The sequence below is a fragment of the Elgaria multicarinata genome, chromosome 5 (genome assembly GCF_023053635.1).
Source record: "Elgaria multicarinata webbii isolate HBS135686 ecotype San Diego chromosome 5, rElgMul1.1.pri, whole genome shotgun sequence".
In the NCBI taxonomy this organism is placed as follows: Eukaryota; Metazoa; Chordata; class Lepidosauria; order Squamata; family Anguidae; genus Elgaria; species Elgaria multicarinata.
In genome coordinates this window covers 65,731,627-65,748,747 of record NC_086175.1, presented here as the reverse complement: position 1 = coordinate 65,748,747, position 17,121 = coordinate 65,731,627, and the positions used below count along the sequence as shown (strand labels likewise).

At 39.8% G+C, this 17,121-nt stretch overlaps 1 protein-coding gene across 2 annotated transcripts in view; it reads left to right on the top strand.

Moving 5' to 3' along the window:
• The window catches only part of SRPX (sushi repeat containing protein X-linked), a 40,316-nt gene extending 25,983 nt beyond the window's left edge, over positions 1–14,333 (top strand). For both annotated transcript variants that reach the window (XM_063126518.1, XM_063126517.1), the window contains 8 exons: positions 905–1,096; positions 1,594–1,770; positions 6,732–6,858; positions 7,681–7,802; positions 8,475–8,654; positions 10,708–10,841; positions 12,316–12,437; positions 13,696–14,333. In XM_063126518.1, coding sequence (XP_062982588.1) covers positions 905–1,096; positions 1,594–1,770; positions 6,732–6,858; positions 7,681–7,802; positions 8,475–8,654; positions 10,708–10,841; positions 12,316–12,437; positions 13,696–13,876 — 1,235 coding nt within the window. In that variant the 3' untranslated portion in view covers positions 13,877–14,333. The remainder of the gene's footprint in view (positions 1–904; positions 1,097–1,593; positions 1,771–6,731; positions 6,859–7,680; positions 7,803–8,474; positions 8,655–10,707; positions 10,842–12,315; positions 12,438–13,695) is intronic.
• The last annotated feature ends 2,788 nt before the right edge of the window (positions 14,334–17,121 follow it).

Below are 17,121 nucleotides of genomic sequence, written 5' to 3'. Positions count from 1 at the left end.
ATCCATTGTTAGCCTTATCCTCCATGAATTTGTCTAATCCTCCTTTAAAGCTGACCAAGTTGGTGGCAATCACAATAACTTTATTTTATTACATTTATTTATTTATTTATTACATTTTTAAACCGCCCAATAGCCGAAGCCCTCTGGGCAGTTCACTTGCAGCAGCATATTCCATAGTTTAATTATGTACTGTTTGAAGAACTTCCTTTTATATGTCTTAACCTCTCACCATTCAGCTTTGTTTGATGATCCCAGATTCTAGCATTATCAACTTAATGCACAATTTTATGCACCTCTATCATGTCCTCTGTCATTTTCTTCTAAGCTAAAAAGCCCCAAATGTTGTGATCGTTCCTCAAAGGGAAAGTTGCTCCAGCCCCTTGATCATGTTGGTTGCCCTGTTCTGCATGTCTGCTCAGAATTAAGTCCAATTGAGTTCAGTAGGGCTTACTTCCAGCTAGGTGAGTATAGGATTGCAACCTAAGAGAACTAAATGTTAGGCCACATATACAGTATTCAGTTGTTGGCTTTCTTTTTGAAAGAAACATTGTAGCTGTCCACTTGGTGGCAGACTTCATCCACAAGCAGAAAATTAAGGGAGCAGACCTCATCTCATCACAGCAATGCCAGTGTTCCTTGGTTTTAATGGTTCAAGCTTTAAGTTCACATTTTAATAAAAAAATATAATTCACATGTTGTACAAAAAAAAAAGCTTTCTTTAGTGCTGTAACCTTGGACGGGGCACATGAATCTGCAGCTTACATCTCTCTGTATTCTTTTTTTTTACTTTCTAGTAAACTCTGGTCCAACTCCATAGTTAAAGTTATACTATAGTTACATGTTTTGTTTTGTTTTAAAAAATCTTTTTCTTCTTATGTATGCTTATTTGTCTTCCTTTTACCAGATACACCATGGTGCTCTCCTCTCAAGGTGAAATATGGTTATGCAAGCTGCAGAAGCCCTCATGGAGGCTATTACAAAAACGTCTTGGGGACAAAATGTGACATTCGTTGTCAGAAAGGCTATGAACTGCATGGCCCTCAGGAGATTATTTGTCAGTCAAACAAACGCTGGTCTGGGAAAGTTTTGTGCAAACGTGAGTGGCTTATACTTCTACTGAAGATCTGCTTTCAGCTCAACTGTTTCTGGCCATCCAGAAACCATGTTAGTATCTAAAATGAAGGAAATAGTAACATTATTAGCTCAATTTTTTCTGTGCAGTTTCATCCATTCCCCCCCCCTAAAGTTGCACATATAGAAATATTTAACTTCCACATGGAAATCATCAAGGAAAGCCCTCTACTCAAAGGCAGGATTTCCCCCCCTGTTTTAACGTGCATAGAATTGTGTCCTAATAGAGTTTCCCTTGTAAGAGTTCCCCTCTATTAATTACTCAGCATTTTGACCTGCAATTGCAGTGTTGCCTTCTGTGAATAAGTATCTGGGATGGTGCAAAGGCCATATTGGCCACATAAAAGTATCTTTAGAAATCAATGTTCATCTTCAAAATTATTCCTTTTTCATATTTTGCATTACATGCAAAATCTCTTTGCAATGTCCTCAATAATCTAATGTTCGCTTTCCCCCCCATAGAAAAGCGTTGCCAGACCCTTGCGATGCCAACTAATGGAGGATTCAAGTGTTCAGATGGTGCATATTTTAACTCCAGATGCGACTATTACTGTTCGCCAGGTTATCAGTTAAAAGGTGACCAAATAGTACAATGTATGGATAACAAAGCTTGGAGTGGAAGACCAGCCTCTTGTGTTGGTAAGTGTAGAATCAAGAAAATGCATCATTAAATTTGAATGGGAGGATGGAAGGTACTCTGGATGATATACCATAGTGAGATGGAACATGCTGTTGACATGATCGCTACTAGGTATCTTCTGTGGCACTCTGGAATCCAACCAGCTCTGTTGGTTTACTGAGGATCTACAAGCTACTAAACAGGCAGGATTACGACTAGAGCGCAGATGACACAAATCTCATAGTGAGTATGACTAAACACAAGTCAGAGCACAATACTGTGCCTTGTTTGTAACAGTGTTGCTGTTGAAGTGGTCATAGTTCTCTGCCTTCATTGTATTCTAGTATAGCTGTCCAGCAGTGGTTTCTGGGTGGTGAATAGGTTAAGACCTTGGTGAGGATGTGGTGGAATCCTCAGATGCCTGCTGTGACAAGCTTGCAAGACAGTTTGAGGATAAAATCATTCATATTTGTAAGCCGCCATGAGAGCCTTTTTTGGCTGAATGGCGGGATAAAAATGCTTAAATAAATAAATAAAAAATAATAATATTCACACTGAACTTGATGCCGTCATCGAACAGTTCCAGTGGAGATGTGCAGCGCCCCATCTAATTGTCTGCACTCAGTTTCAATTGATTTGGCCTGAAGATATGGACAAACTGATTGGACAGGTGTAGCTGACCACCTATATTCTTGCTCATCCTGCTTATTAACAATTCACAGGGAGGGGTTAGGGTAATGACAAGGTGTTTCCAAGAGGTAGTTAATGCCTACATGTAAGGGGGTAGAGCCAGCCAACTTGAAAGAGGTGGTTGTAAATCCACTCCTTAACAAAAAACATTTTTTGAATATGGGACATTTGAACAAGTACCTTCACCCTGTTAATCCCCTGGTATGTGGAGATTAACAGATGGACAGCAAAAGTGGATACTGAGAGCCATTACAGTTGCAAAGAATTGTATACTTCAAGCTTGGAAGGATAAACACCCATCACCTATCATCGCGTGGACTGAAGATCTGACTGCTCTTGCAATATTGGAAAGTATCACCTACAGCAGTCAATTTCATATGGATGTTTATTTAAATATATGGGCTGCTTTCCTCTTTTTTGCTTGTTGTTGTTCTTGTGTTTGCAAAGAAAAAGAAAAACTTATTCCCCAGTGTGTAATATCCCCTTTCTGTGCAAAATCTTGGAGAGTGAGATGGTGGCTCAACTCAGGCATTTTTGGAGAAAGCAACTTATCTAGATCCATGTCAATCCAGCTTCAGGGTTTGTGAATTAATTAATTAATTTTATTTATTTATTACATTTTAATACTGCCCATCAGCTGAAGCTCTAAGTTAAGAACCAAGGGAAGTCTGTGTAAAATGATATGTTTTCAGGAGACATTTAAAAGATGTTAAGTTTTCTGCCTCCTGAACTTCACGAGGAAGGGTTTTCCAGGGGGTGTTGCCACAGAGAAGGCCCACCGCCGAGGTTCTTTATGGCAGCATTGGGTTCATTTCAGAATGGCCAGTAGGACGTCCACTGAGGATCATAGTTGTCATCCGGGTGTATATAAGGGAATGTGGTCTGCTAGGTATGAAGTGGCCTTGGTCATCCTGACCCATGACCTCTGTGGAGAGGTGTGACCTTGTTGATAGTTCTTGCTCTCTCTGCAGCTTTTGATACCATTGATCATAGTAACTTGCTGCATTGGCTCTGTGATTTGGGTGTCAGTAGCATAGTAACACTATAGATCTACTCCAAGCTGCAGGGTCAGGTTCAAAAGTAACATGGCGGGGGGAGGTCTATTCTTGACCCCATGGCATTTTTGCTGTGGGGTCCTGTAAAGGTCTATATTATCCCCTATAGCCTTTGACTTCTATATGAAGCTTCTAGGATTGGGAGTAAGGCGTTACCAAGGCGTCAGATGAGGTTATACAGGTGCCTGGATTTGGTCATGGGCTGGACGAGGGCCCGTAAACTGAAGTTGAATCCAGACAAGACAGAGGCCCTATGGGGAGGTGGTTCTCATCTCTGGGACTTGGTTGTGCAGCCTGGTATTGCACTCTCCCTGAAAGAGCGGATGTGTAGCTTGACCCAGCATTGCCACATGGGGCTCAAGGTGGCTTTGGTAACTAGAAGTGTCTTTTACCAGCTTCAGCTGGTTTGCTAGTCACAACCATTCCAGTACAGGGATACTCTAGTTGCAATGGTTCACACTCTTGTAACCTCCTAATCAGATCACTGTAATGCGTTGTATGTGCTGCTGTCCTTGAAAATGACTCAGAAGCTTCAGCTGCCAGAATGTGGCTGCCATAATTGTAACTGGCACAGACAGAGGGAATCATATTACACCAAAGTTGTGTTTGGTATCGGCTAGTGCCATCCATTAAGTTTTGGTTAAGACCTGAATAGTCTCTTGAGGTGAAGCACTTGGTCATGTACAAGGATGTACTTGTTCTCCTCTGTCTTTGGACTTTGCTTTATTTCTCACTGTGGCCATACCCAGAACTTGGGAATAACTGCTCAATTGTGAGTACTCCAAACATGGAGGCCAATGGGATTGGGCCTTAATTAACAAGTAAAAATGCCAGTGTGGTGTGATGCTTAGAAAATTAGACTAGGACCTGGATTCCAATCTCCATTTACCCATGCAGTTATCTCTCAGCCCAGCTTACCTCACAGGGTTGTTAGGAGGATAACATGGGGAGGGGAAAAGTTGTCTAAGGTACCCTGAACTCCTTGGAAGGTATGGTTGGAGAAATGCCATAAATAAAAATAAAGTTGCTTTCAGTCCTTATCAGTAGTAGTAGCTTATATTCCCACAGGTCTATCAGACTAGTATAGCCACAGTGCACTCCTTTGTGCGTGCACACAACTATATGCTCTTGCCTTCCCACCTCCTGTAAGATGACAAATATTTAAAGTACAGATAGATACCTTTAGTAGTTATGAGTCATTTTATGTATCATCAAAAATTTAGATTCAGCTGCACTCCAGTATCTGTATTTCCAGTTTTTAGCCATATGACCTTCATCTAAATGTTTGAGAAACAATATTGGGGTCATTTCAGGATGGTTTTGCTGAAACTAGCTGTCACTGTTTTGCCTTTGTTTATTTAATTGTTTCTGCTTGTCTGGCTCAAATTTAATTTGTGGCTGTTGTTATATTACTGCAAAGAAGAAATCCCAGTTGAGGAAATTCCAATTTGTCAGGAATTCTCATAATGCTACCCCTCCACTATGTTGTTACAAATTAACAGGGAGGGAGGGGAATTTGTGTTTAGATAGTGTTTGTCTCTAAGCAATTAAAATGGCTTAAAGCATTCTGGTCTAGCAAGAAGAGTTCACTGATCCATGAGTGCTTGGAGATGCAGTTCCTATAGTAACACAAGGTTGTTGTCTCAATGTATCAGAAATTCATAGCAATCCATGGAAACTATGGTCCTTTGCTGCTTGATGATGGGATCCTGGTCATCATATAACAGAAACACTGCTACAGAAATATGCCTATTCGGTCTTTCATTACTTTCAGTATTCATGTATTTAAGTAATGCCTTAAAAAGTGGGAATTGGGCCTCATGCGCACAATTGCTTGATCGACAGGGACTACTTGTTCTCATGGCTGCTCCTTGTGTGTGCATTGTGAACGTTGTCCAAACCATTTTGCACCAACACAGCTGTAATTTTGCATGTCTTTCTCAATGTGTATTGAGAAGGGTTGCAGTAATATGCAGACTCACCGGCTTCTGCTTATGGCAAACACATCAGATGACTCATTTGTGATAGGCAGCGAGCGACTGCCATGGTGCAAAAATCTCTCTCTCTCTCTCTTTTAAAGCTGCTGTGAGTAGGGCAATTGTGTGCACTGGCCCTTATGGTTTCTTCCTACATTTTTAGCATTTACCATGCTTACAAATATGTTTGATAATATACTTTGAGAATTTCAGCTTGTCTGAGGCTCCTTGGGGTGTTTACTGGTACTGGGAAAGCTGTGACTAAGGGTCATATTGTGAGATACAACAGTCCTTGGTTTCAAAATAAAGCAAATAGATCATGATAATGGAGCGAAATGCATACACAATGTTTTGAGATCTCCAGGCGGAGTTCTACCTAGTAATGCAGGTAGAATGCTTTTTGCATTTGGAACAGCTTTCAGCCCCTAGTCTGTTGTTCTGCCCTGCACACTTATTATCCCAAATTGTGCCATAATTCCATCATTAAGTCAGAAATTCCAGGTTCTTTCAAGAATTCCAAATTATTCAACCAAACCAAAGCACTGAAAAGAAGTAATATGTACACTTATGCACACTTACCTACACTTACACATTTAATGAAAATTATACAGTTCTTCCTGTTGTGATGTGTGGCATATTAGTCTCCTTGTCAGTAATTATCTATAGAAAGAGAATTTTTTACCACTGTTTGCTCCTTGTTAGCCAGCCATTAAAGAAAATAACGGTGAGTAGGTGAGTAGAAATGGGGGAAAATATCTAGGAAAGGCAGTGTTTAACAATTAGAAATGAAAGGTGACTTTTGAAAAGCTCCTTTTCGTGAAGATTCCTTTTTGAAAGACTACTGCTAGGGCAATCATTATAGAAATTAGAGGAATCTTTGAAAGCAAAACTGAAGAAAAGAACATTATGATAGAAATCAAACTGTTTAAAAGCATTTCAGTACTTCCCTGTGATTTTGTCCTTAATTTCAAATAGCCTTTTTTATTTTTTTAAAGCAACATTTTAAATACTTTCAAAATTTAAATTTCTTAAAATAAATAAGTTTAAAATGTAAATCTTTATGCATGTTTAGACAGAAAAAGTCCTATATCTCCCAGAATGCTGGGGCTTTATTCTATCTAAACATGCATAGGGTTGCACTCTTAATTGCTTGAACTTGTTCAAGATTATTTCTGTTATTTAAAAATGTGCTGTTTATATTTCTTGATTAATGATCGTTTAAGCCAATAATGGACTTCTTTTGTGTGTGTTTATTTACAGATGTGGAGCCTCCTAGAATTCAGTGCCCAAGTGTAAAGGAGAGAACAGCAGAACCCAATAAACTCACAACCCGAGTGTTCTGGGACACGCCCGAGGGACGGGATACTGCTGATGGCATTTTAACAGAGTGAGTGAATTTGTGTGCATTATAGGAAACATCAACACAGATGGGCTAGATGCACAGGTAATATGTCTCCAACTCCTGAAATAAGTATGCACCAAGGGGCTTGTGCTGCATTACTTCCTGTCTTATCCTTCATAGAGGCAGAAGAAGTTTGGTTGTGCAAGTGATTTGTGATCCTAGAGTACGAGATATTTGAGTTAGGTTTGAAACAGGCAAGTAAGTACTTGGGAGCTTGTTCTTTATCATGCACCATTTCTGTAATTATTGTGATCCTCTTTAGTATTTTGTATTTATTACGCACACTTTGTGTAAATATTTTGTAGTATAAGGGCAGTATGCAGTCATATTTTTGTCAAGTCTGGTGCTTCTTTGTGTGTACAAAAACTACAATAAATGGCCACCAGTGAGGGAGGAAGCAGCAGCCAGGCACCTCTCCATCGTGCCTGGGGCCAGCTCCAGCTCAGAGCCCCCTCCCTCCTGCTGTCAACTGTAACTGCTGAACTTTCCAACTAAGATTGTAGTGCCTGAATTTGCTTTCCTTTCCTCCCCTCCTCCTCCCTCCCAATCCCCTTTCCTTTTGTGTCATGTCTTTTAGATTGTAAGCCTGTGGGCAGGGACTGTCAAGAAATACTTTTGTAAGCCGCCGTGAGAGCCTTTTTTGGCTGAATGGCGGCATAAAAATCCTTAAATAAATAAATAAATAAATAAATAAATATTTTGTAGTATAAGGGCAGTACGCAGTCATATTTTTGTCAAGTCTGGTGCTTCTTTGTGTCTACAAAAACTACAATAAATGTAGTTTTTTATTATCTTTTCTTTTTCTAGTGTTACTTTGAAAGGACTACCACCAGGATCACATTTTTCAGAAGGCGACCACAAAATCCATTACACTGTGTTTGACAGAGCTGGGAATAAGGGGACTTGCAAATTTATGGTTAAAGTCAAAGGTAAGAATATTTGCACAGCCGTTGAACAATGACTATGATGTAGACCAAGGACCACGTGGATGTTGTGCAGCCCCGTATCCCCCTCTGCATCCTTTCAGGCAGCAGTGCTCATCTGGGGCCCTGCAGCGGGTGAAAGAGGCCCCAAGCCCACTGCTGACCTGTAATGTGGTCCTTGGAGCCAAACAGATTGTGCACACCTGATGTAGATAATACCAGGAGGTAGTGGCAATCAGATTATTCCAGTAGTACACATCATACAGGGCCTCGGAGGTTTATAGATTTTTAGTTAATCTTTACGTGTGCAAGTGCTTCTTGCTGTAAGAACTTTATTTGTAACATAAATCTTTAAAGCTACACTACTCTGTTCACCTTTGCCAAGCCAGATTCCCTTTTTGGAATTGGCAAATTGTGCCCACAATAGCTGAAGCCAAGAGGTATCTGGGAGGGACACTAACGAATGGTTCTAAGCTCCTGTTGAGTGTACGTCAGTGAACATATGTGAATTACATGACCACTTAGTAATTAATATATATGTTACAACGATGATTAATCAAAAGGTGTAAGTATCTCTGAAGGCTGACAACAAACTCATGTTATTAATTTTCAATTAATTAATGATATAGTAGAAGAGACAGTGTATTACTGAATGCTTGTATTATTTTGTGTTTAAAGTCAGGCGTTGCGGGAAACTGAATGCTCCAGAAAATGGTTACATAAAATGTTCTGGTGATGGAAATAATTATGGTGCAACCTGCGAATTTTCCTGCATTGGTGGGTACGATTTGCAGGGAAGTCCAGCAAGAGTATGCCAGTACAATTTAGGCTGGTCAGGAACTGAGCCAACTTGTACACGTACGTGAGTAATGTTTTATTCCAGTAAAAGGGCAGCATATGGGACAGGTTTTCGTGTATTGCATGAAAAGTTTGCTTAGCACAAACTTAATGATCAGTCCATATATTTCAACACATTTTTTGTGTAACAGAGTGTATAAGTAGGATTAAGTGCTCATTTTGCTAAGGAACAATGAGCTCAGTGTGTTGACTGTATATTGAACATGAAAGAAATGCAAGATCTGCTGTTAACCTTGGAACTCCAGTATTTCATTTTATAAATGTCTGGGTATTTCTCACCTCTTGCAGAGGGATTCAGTAGCACTGAGCATTGATCCACAGAAGCTCGTGGGAAGTTGCACAAATGTAGTAGAGCTTTTCATGTTTATTTTCACACAACTGCTTCCTGTTGCAAGTTGTGTTTTAATTAAACTGCTTCCCAAGCTTAAAAAGCAGCTTCTGATATTGTACTCCAGGGCAAGGGTGTGGTGTTGGTGAGGGAGTTCTGTTCAAAAATGAAATAAACAACTTTGCTAAGTGCATGTGATAATTAGCTGTATGGACTAGAGACATCAGGCAGTATCCAAGTTGACATAAGCACTACTATAAATTAGGTTGTGCTAGCATAAGGGACCACTAATAACAGCAATAGCGTTAGCTGGCACACAGGTTTTCCAGGGAATCCCATTGTGTCAGCTAATGCTATTGGTGCCATACTAGACATCCCTTACGTTACCAGAACCTAATTTACATTACTGCTCTCATCGATTTGGCTCCTGCCCATTGTGTATGGATTTCTTACTCTGACTTGTGGGATTTCTTTCTATCTCTCTTCTGTTCTCATGCTATTGATCTCTTGTTCTTTCTTGATAGGAAGTGATTAGAAAACAACCACCTACATTCTCCTGCCAACTCATAAATATATGCAGATTTTGCAAACTAGATACCAGTTAACATCTGGAAGAAGCAGTAATTTATTACAGGTTGTGAGTGAAAAGATTTAAGCATGATTCTCCCTTCCCATATCCTGGTTGCTAGATCCAAGTTATTTACCATCATATGTAAGCAGAATGCTTATGTATTCTGAAAGTCTAGATTAACAACTGACACAGTGTTCCTAAGAACGATGTGTAGCAGGGAGAGCCCAACGCTCAGTGGGAAGGCATATGCTTTACAGCCCTAAGTCCCAGGTTCAATCTCCAGCAAAGGATCTCAAAGCCTAAGAAAAATGTTGTCCAAGTGTTGCTACCAGACAGAGTAGACAATACTGGGATGGATTAGTAGTCTAACTCAGAATAATAGAAAACCAATGAGGTATAGTAGTTAGAGTGTTGGACTGGGAGCTGGGCGTTCTATTCCCCACTCAGCTATGGAAACTCACTGGGTGATTTTGGGCCAGTCACAGACTCTCAGCCCAACCTACCTCACAGGGTTGTTGTTGTGAGATAAAATGGAGAGGAAGAGGATTATGTATGCCACCTTGGGTTCTTTGGAGGAAAAAAGGCAGGATATAAATGCAATAATTAAATAAATAATAAAAAATAATGTTCTCATACATTTTGGATGTAATGTACCAATATGCCAGGATAATGTCATAAAATATGGCATTCCTTTGCATACAAGTGTTGGAATGGATCATTGCACGCTATCCCTAAAATTAGGACTTTCTGGGTGTGTTCCAAGAGCACAGAGAAACTGCTCAGATGCTGCTGGGTTAATGTGTGAAAAGAGGCTTCATTTGCTGTACTTTTAACTGGTCATCCAGAAAGGCTCTAAGTCTGCAACTCTATGCATATTTATTCAATTGAAACCAGGGGGATTTCCTTCTAGCAAATATACCCAGGATTAGTCTCCACATATCTCTCTTATTCAAAGAAATTGTAGTTTTTTTCATTACAGTTGAGAATTGAACTAGCATGAGCTAAGAATAAGTCAGCTCTCAACATTTCTTTCCATCTGATCTGTCCCCTTTTGGTTTCCATGACTAAATGAATCAATACAATCTCCAACTGCTGTGGGTTTAAAACCAGATCTTTTAGTATGGGGATCATTGTGTTCTTGCTTGTAATTTCAGCCATGAACATTAATGTTGGTGTGAGGACTGCAGCAGCACTCCTGGACCAGTTTTATGAAAAACGGAGGCTGCTCATTATATCCACCCCTACTGCAGCCAATTATTTTTATAGATTACAACTGGGAATCTTACAGGTGAGGCATAAATATAAGCAGAAGTTGATTCCACCCCAAAACTAGTGCAGATGAGCAGTGTGACTAATATTGTCTTTCTCCCATCACAAATTATGATGATCTTAGTTATTAATTATGGGTTGTGGAAGAGACTCAGATGGATCAGAGGCTCCCATTGGAGGAAGGGGAAAGGAATTGTTACAATTCCCCTTTCAGTCTCCTGTGCCATGTCACTCAGTGTTCTGGGGGAGGGGGCAACCCTCCATAGTGGATTGTGGGGCACAGGGAGCAATAGGAGGAATCAGTAAGAAATAAAAATCTCTCTCTCCTTCAGCAGGAGTGTACTATGAGCAGAATTTTGTACCCCCCTTTTTTCCAAGCTAAACAATCCCAGCTGCTGTAACCGCTTCTCATAGGGGAGATGCTCCAGCCACTTGATCATTTCAATTGCCCTTTTCTGCACTTTTTCCAACTCTACAATATCTTTTGTTAAGTGTGGTGACCATATCTGTACACAGAATTTAGGGTTCCTTTCCAGCTTGACACCTATATTCATAACAAAAAAATCTAGCTATGAACAAATATGCCTTTGAAGGAGTGGAGAGAGTTGGCACATTTTGAAGTCTATTTCACAGCCTTTTAAATAGGGGTGGGGAAACTTCATGCTTGCAGGTCTGAAACAGCCTGCCAGGCATTCCCCATCTGGACTTCTAGCTTCTCCCCCATTTCTACTCCCTCGCCCCAGCCCTAGCCCTGAAATCTTAACACCATTTGATTGGATATCACACCTGCTCCTCCGTGCTTCATTAAGCTTTTTAAAAAGCCTTAATATAATGGGGGTGGGGGAGGTTCAGGAAGCAGAAGTGTGTTTATGTGTGTGAATGGTGCCTGGGCAAAGGGACTAAAGGCCAGCAGTGTGGTTGCCCTCTCCACTTCGTCATGCAGCCCCATCATACTTTCCCAGACCCAATCTTGCCCTTGGACTGAAAAATATTCCCCACCTTTCTTTAAAGGCTAAAACCTTTAAATGCTTTTAAAAATGGAAACAAAAGTTGAGATGCCAATACTGAGTTCTGAGTCCATTATGGTGCTTGTATGGTGCAGTTCTGGAATACATGTGGGCCTAGATTTAGCTTACTGGAAAGAATGATAAATATAGTTCTATTTCCAGAAACAGTTAGTGTATAAAATGTGCAAGACAAATTTATATTTTCTACAACTGTTTTATAAAGAAAATACTACTCTGTGCTATCTTTCAAAAGGTTAAATGTCATCTATAGTGTTTAAATATTTTTAAAACTGTGCCAAAATTGGATTCAGCTTTATTAATTCTGCCTACATCCATGTGCATCTGTGTTTATCCTTATTTCTCTTATGTCCCTCATTGTTAGATTTTTATGACTGTAATGATAAGCACAGTTTATATGGTACATATGCTTCTCTTATAATTATTTCACTTGATGTTTATCTCTATTTCTTATGTTTACTATTTTAGCCAGCACAGTGTGGTTTAGATCTCCGACATGTTACTGTGATAGAGTTGGTTGGGATCTATCCAGCTCAGTTGGGAAGAATAGGATTAAGACTGATACCTCCTGCCCTGGCTTTGCAACTCAGGTAAATTGAAATCTTTAAAATGGAAATACTCAAGAACTGTTTCCTTTCCTTGCTTGTGCTGTGGAATTCCGTTGAACAAACAGTGTTCTTGAATAAAAATTCTCTGTAAGTTAGGAGAATATTGCTTAAGAATACATGATAATTTGATCATCACAATGTATATTTAGGAGTCTACTTGTGGTTGATCGTGCTGAAACAGAGGACCTACCACATGCCACTTACCGTGACTTATCCACATGAAAAATCTGTCTCCTCTAGATGATGGCTACAGTTGGTATGCTCTCACTGATGTCGAGCACAACTCCTATTCCCACCCAGTGCAAAGAGAATCATTTATTACCTGACCTTTTCATCACCCTAACTGCTGCACAAGAGCAATTTTGACTACTTTTCAGTCGGAAACTTCTCTGGCCTTGACTCACAAGAGTGCAGGGAAGGAATGGAGTTTTCAGCTATCAGTTCCCTGATTGAACTTCAATGGTGCATCTGTGACTATGCTGCTCTCTAGGGGAGAGATGGACAGTATTGCCCCACATTATAACCCTATACACATGAGGGATGGGATTGAATTACCTGCCCCGCACCCGCCATCCTCTACATGTGGAGGGCAACTGTGTACTGAAGAGCCTCCTCTATCCGTGGAGGCTCTTCTTGAGATTTAGGCCTCTAGAAAATCAGGGTTCTAAATCTCAGGGAGACCCTCCACTGTAGGATGAGTGACAATGGCCCTGTTCAGACAACGTACTAAACCATGCTGCTTAACCACAAAATGGTTAATGGAATGCATAATGCATTCCGTTAACCATTTTGTGGTTAAGCGGCATGTTTTAGTGCGTTGTCTGAACGGGGCCATTATAAAAAGAGGGGTTTCCACAGCAAGGAAACAAACTTGGCATGCACCTTGTGAAAAGCTGTTTTCCTTGCATCTTCTTAACAACTGGCTGCAATTTAGTAACTTGTGAAGGAGTTGCTATCATTTCAGTTTTGTGACTCTTGGGTGTGTGTGTGCGCTAGTGACAGGGGAAAATAGGTGTGGTCAAAATTGCACCATGAGCCCTGGGTGACCTTTGTTGAGAGTCCAACTTTCTTTGTCTTTATTCCAGATGTGAAAAGAGGAGTTATTATTCCTTCCCATATTTTGACAAATACAATCTTGCGATGTACCTAAATTGCAGTGGGTTACATACAGTGTAGTTAGTTTTTTTAAAAGAAAAACAAGGCTGTTAACAAATCTGGTTCTCTCTCTTCTTATCCTCAGGCTGTTGCTTCGTATCCCCCACTATAATTTTAATATGGTGGTGGTGGATAAACACGGTGTGGACAAAGAGCGATATCCTTTCCCAGCAACACCTGCCGAGCTCTTTGCTCTTATTGACACTTTCCCTTTAAGAAAAGAAGATATGAAATTACAAGCAGAAGCTGGCCAGTCCTGTCCCTGATTCTGGATTGCAGCTATTCATATGCCAGTACTTTTGCTGCCTTATTTTTTCTGGTGCTATGCAGAGCATGGAATTATGAAAGTCACTGATGTACATAACTTGTTTTTAACGTATGTATGCGTTTGTTTGAAATTTTTCATTTAACATACAAATGATGCCTCTTCATTATTTTTAGAGATGTATTCTCTTCTTCAGCAGGTCTTGTAAAAGTATTGCATTTGCTTGATTAGGTCTTCAGAATAACTTTAAACATTACTTCCTGTGTAAATGATTTCATTTCTTTTTACAGAACTTTTATTAATAAAATATTGTTTTGCACTTTTACAGTGTTATCCATAACTATTTGGGTATCAGATGAATCCATTCTTAATTAGCATCTGCCAGGCAGGTAGCTTCTGTTGTCTGGCTACACCATTTTATTGTGTGCAGAAATCACCCAGTTTAGATCTCGATCTCTCTCTCTTTTTAAAGGATTAAGTTTTTCTGAGCAGGTATTTTGAAGTGGTTTACTGAATGCAGAAGGAAAAGAATTGTCTTAATCTGGATTCCTAACCAATTAACATCTCAGATTAATTTCCTGATATTTAACAGGGGAAAATGAAGTTTTTCTTTCTTTCACTGGGCAGTTTAAGTGTGAACCAGCTCAGAAGGTTAGAGGACCCTGTTGAATGGTATAGGCTGTGGTGTATGAGGATCCTGAAAACTTGGGCACAACTTCACTGTTATGTTCAGTGACCCATGCAGAAAGACAGACAGGGTTTTGCATGATCACAGAGGAGGAACAAGCTACAGTCCTGTAGAGGGGAGATTTGCATAATTACTCTCTCCAACCCAGCTTGCCATGTCATGTGAACCTGGTGAGGGTGGGCTTGTTGCCATGGTTAATAAACCACTCAGAACCCATGGCCTATTGTAAGGTACTACTGGAGTGACTTGTTAACCATGACACCAAGCTACCCTTCCCGGGTTTGCACAATCCAATAAATTGCACCAGCAAGGGTAATTATGTAAATCTGGCCCACATGCGCTGTGGCAGAAATAAGCCACCATGGCTTATTTCCCCTTCTGTGAAATAAGAGAGGGTAGGTTGTTTCTGTTGTCACTAGAGCTTTTTGCCTACTAGTGTGATGAGTGTACCTCAAGTTTCAATTGAAAAACAGTGTCTCAGCTATCAGAAGTTTAGGAAAACGTATCCTACATGTTTTGCTATTTAAACATTGTTCTTGTACAAGAATTTAAAATTTTACATGGTGAAAGATTTTAATTATACACAAAATAAGAACTTACTTTACAATGACTACAAATGAGCTTAGTCAGATTTTTTCCATAGTCCATAAATCTGAATGTACAAATACAGAGGAAAGTACAATATAACAAGCTTGAATAAGAAAAGAAAAGTTCTGCCTAATATTCAACAAAGCTTAATATAAATCAGTTCCATTTTATCATTCGATATTGTTCATGCCCAGTGAAAGTATTCCAAATGATGCAGTTTTAACAAAAATAAATACATTTACACATGCAACAAAGCATTTTGCCAATTAAAAAAATAGTTGGACAAAGGTATTTTTTATACATTGGCCATGCCATCTGAAGACTAACAGGATCAAATTCTGCAGAACAGTAGTTAAAGCATGCAGTTAGTACAATTTATTGCCACAAATGAATTGTGCTAGTCAACATCTTCATTTAAGAATTAGGTGTCGGAAGGAACCAACACCATTAGGTTTTTACAAGTTCAGGCTTGCTCACTTTTATTACCAGAGGGGAGTACAAGGTGGTTACTTCCCATAGGACTGGATCCTTAGATTTAGGTGTGTGCAAGTGGGCTTACTTGCATTATCCCCTCTGGTAATGCTAGTGGACTCCCCCACCCCCCAATCGTAGCACTCCACCCATCCCCTTAAAAATGCTACACAGAGAGTCAGGGACCCTGCTGAATGGGGTGACCTGTAGTGTGGAGGAAGTGGGATCCCCAAAGATGAAGTTGAGGCACCTTCCATAGCAGAGCCCTCCTGTTCACAGAAAACAGATCATGGATCCAACCTATTGTGCTAGCCAGTGAGAAGGTAACAACTCCATGGGAAGATTCAGTGTATAATGGTAAATTACAGAAGTTATAGTTTAGTGCATACCTTACCCTGTACAATTTGGAGGATCTACTGTTATAGGCATCCATACCATTGCTACAAAACTCAACAGATGCAGAGACCAGGTAAAGTAAGAGTGCATGTTTAATATTGGTTCGGCAATAGCCTTCATCTTTTTTTCCTTTTCCAACACTGACCGACTGACATCCCTTTGGATCTGTCAGCCAGCAATGCTCCCAATTTAAGAATATACAGTTTTATCAGTCTCATTTTCCTTTTAGGCTTTTAAAGGAGAACATACATCTAAACAGGAAAAATATGAAATCATTACAGTTAAATGTCTACAAAAACTGATATTTTGATAACATGTTATTTAGAAGTATCACTATTTTTAAAGTCCCCTGATCTGGTTGTGTAACTATGTTCAGAGATACGGAAAGAAATGTAGAGGAATGTTTTAGAAGATGCCACAGTGCCTACAGAACTTAATCATCTCTGGTATGTATGAGTCACAGTATTATAGCTAGGGGTGAGACAGTTCAATCAGGCCTCATTAGGCTTCTGCCACTTCATATAAAGAGAAACAACAATGGTTGTTTTTTTAACCCAGAACTTATTGAGCAGCATGTAAAAGAATCAGAAGTCTAATGACTCAATCCTAAGCAAACCAGAATAATTTGAAAAAGTAAAAGTCAGATATGCAGCCAATCACCCTCATTTTTCTCACATTTGTTTAAAGGAGGATACAACATGTTTAAATGGGAAATAAATTTTCACTCTACAGGTTGGTGATACATCTGTACATCCCCACATCATCCACAACCCTAGCCTTTTGGGTAGCTGCTGGTGTCAATTTTGTGTCAATTTTCACTATATCAGGCCATTTTATGGCAAGAACTGCAAAGTGTAATTGGAACAAGTAGATTTTGAACACTGAAATGGATCCAAGCTACTGATGGTGTTGCTGCTTCAAAGACACTGCTGTGCTTCATCCATCTACTAATGCAGTTGCCCTACTAAGGAACTACTTCTTAAATGAGAAGTAACTTCTCTGATTCACATGCTGTGTTTTAGCCACCTTATATATTAAATCGTCCTCAATACACACACTCACGCATACACAGTGCACCAAAGAGTTTTAGTTTACTGGGCACA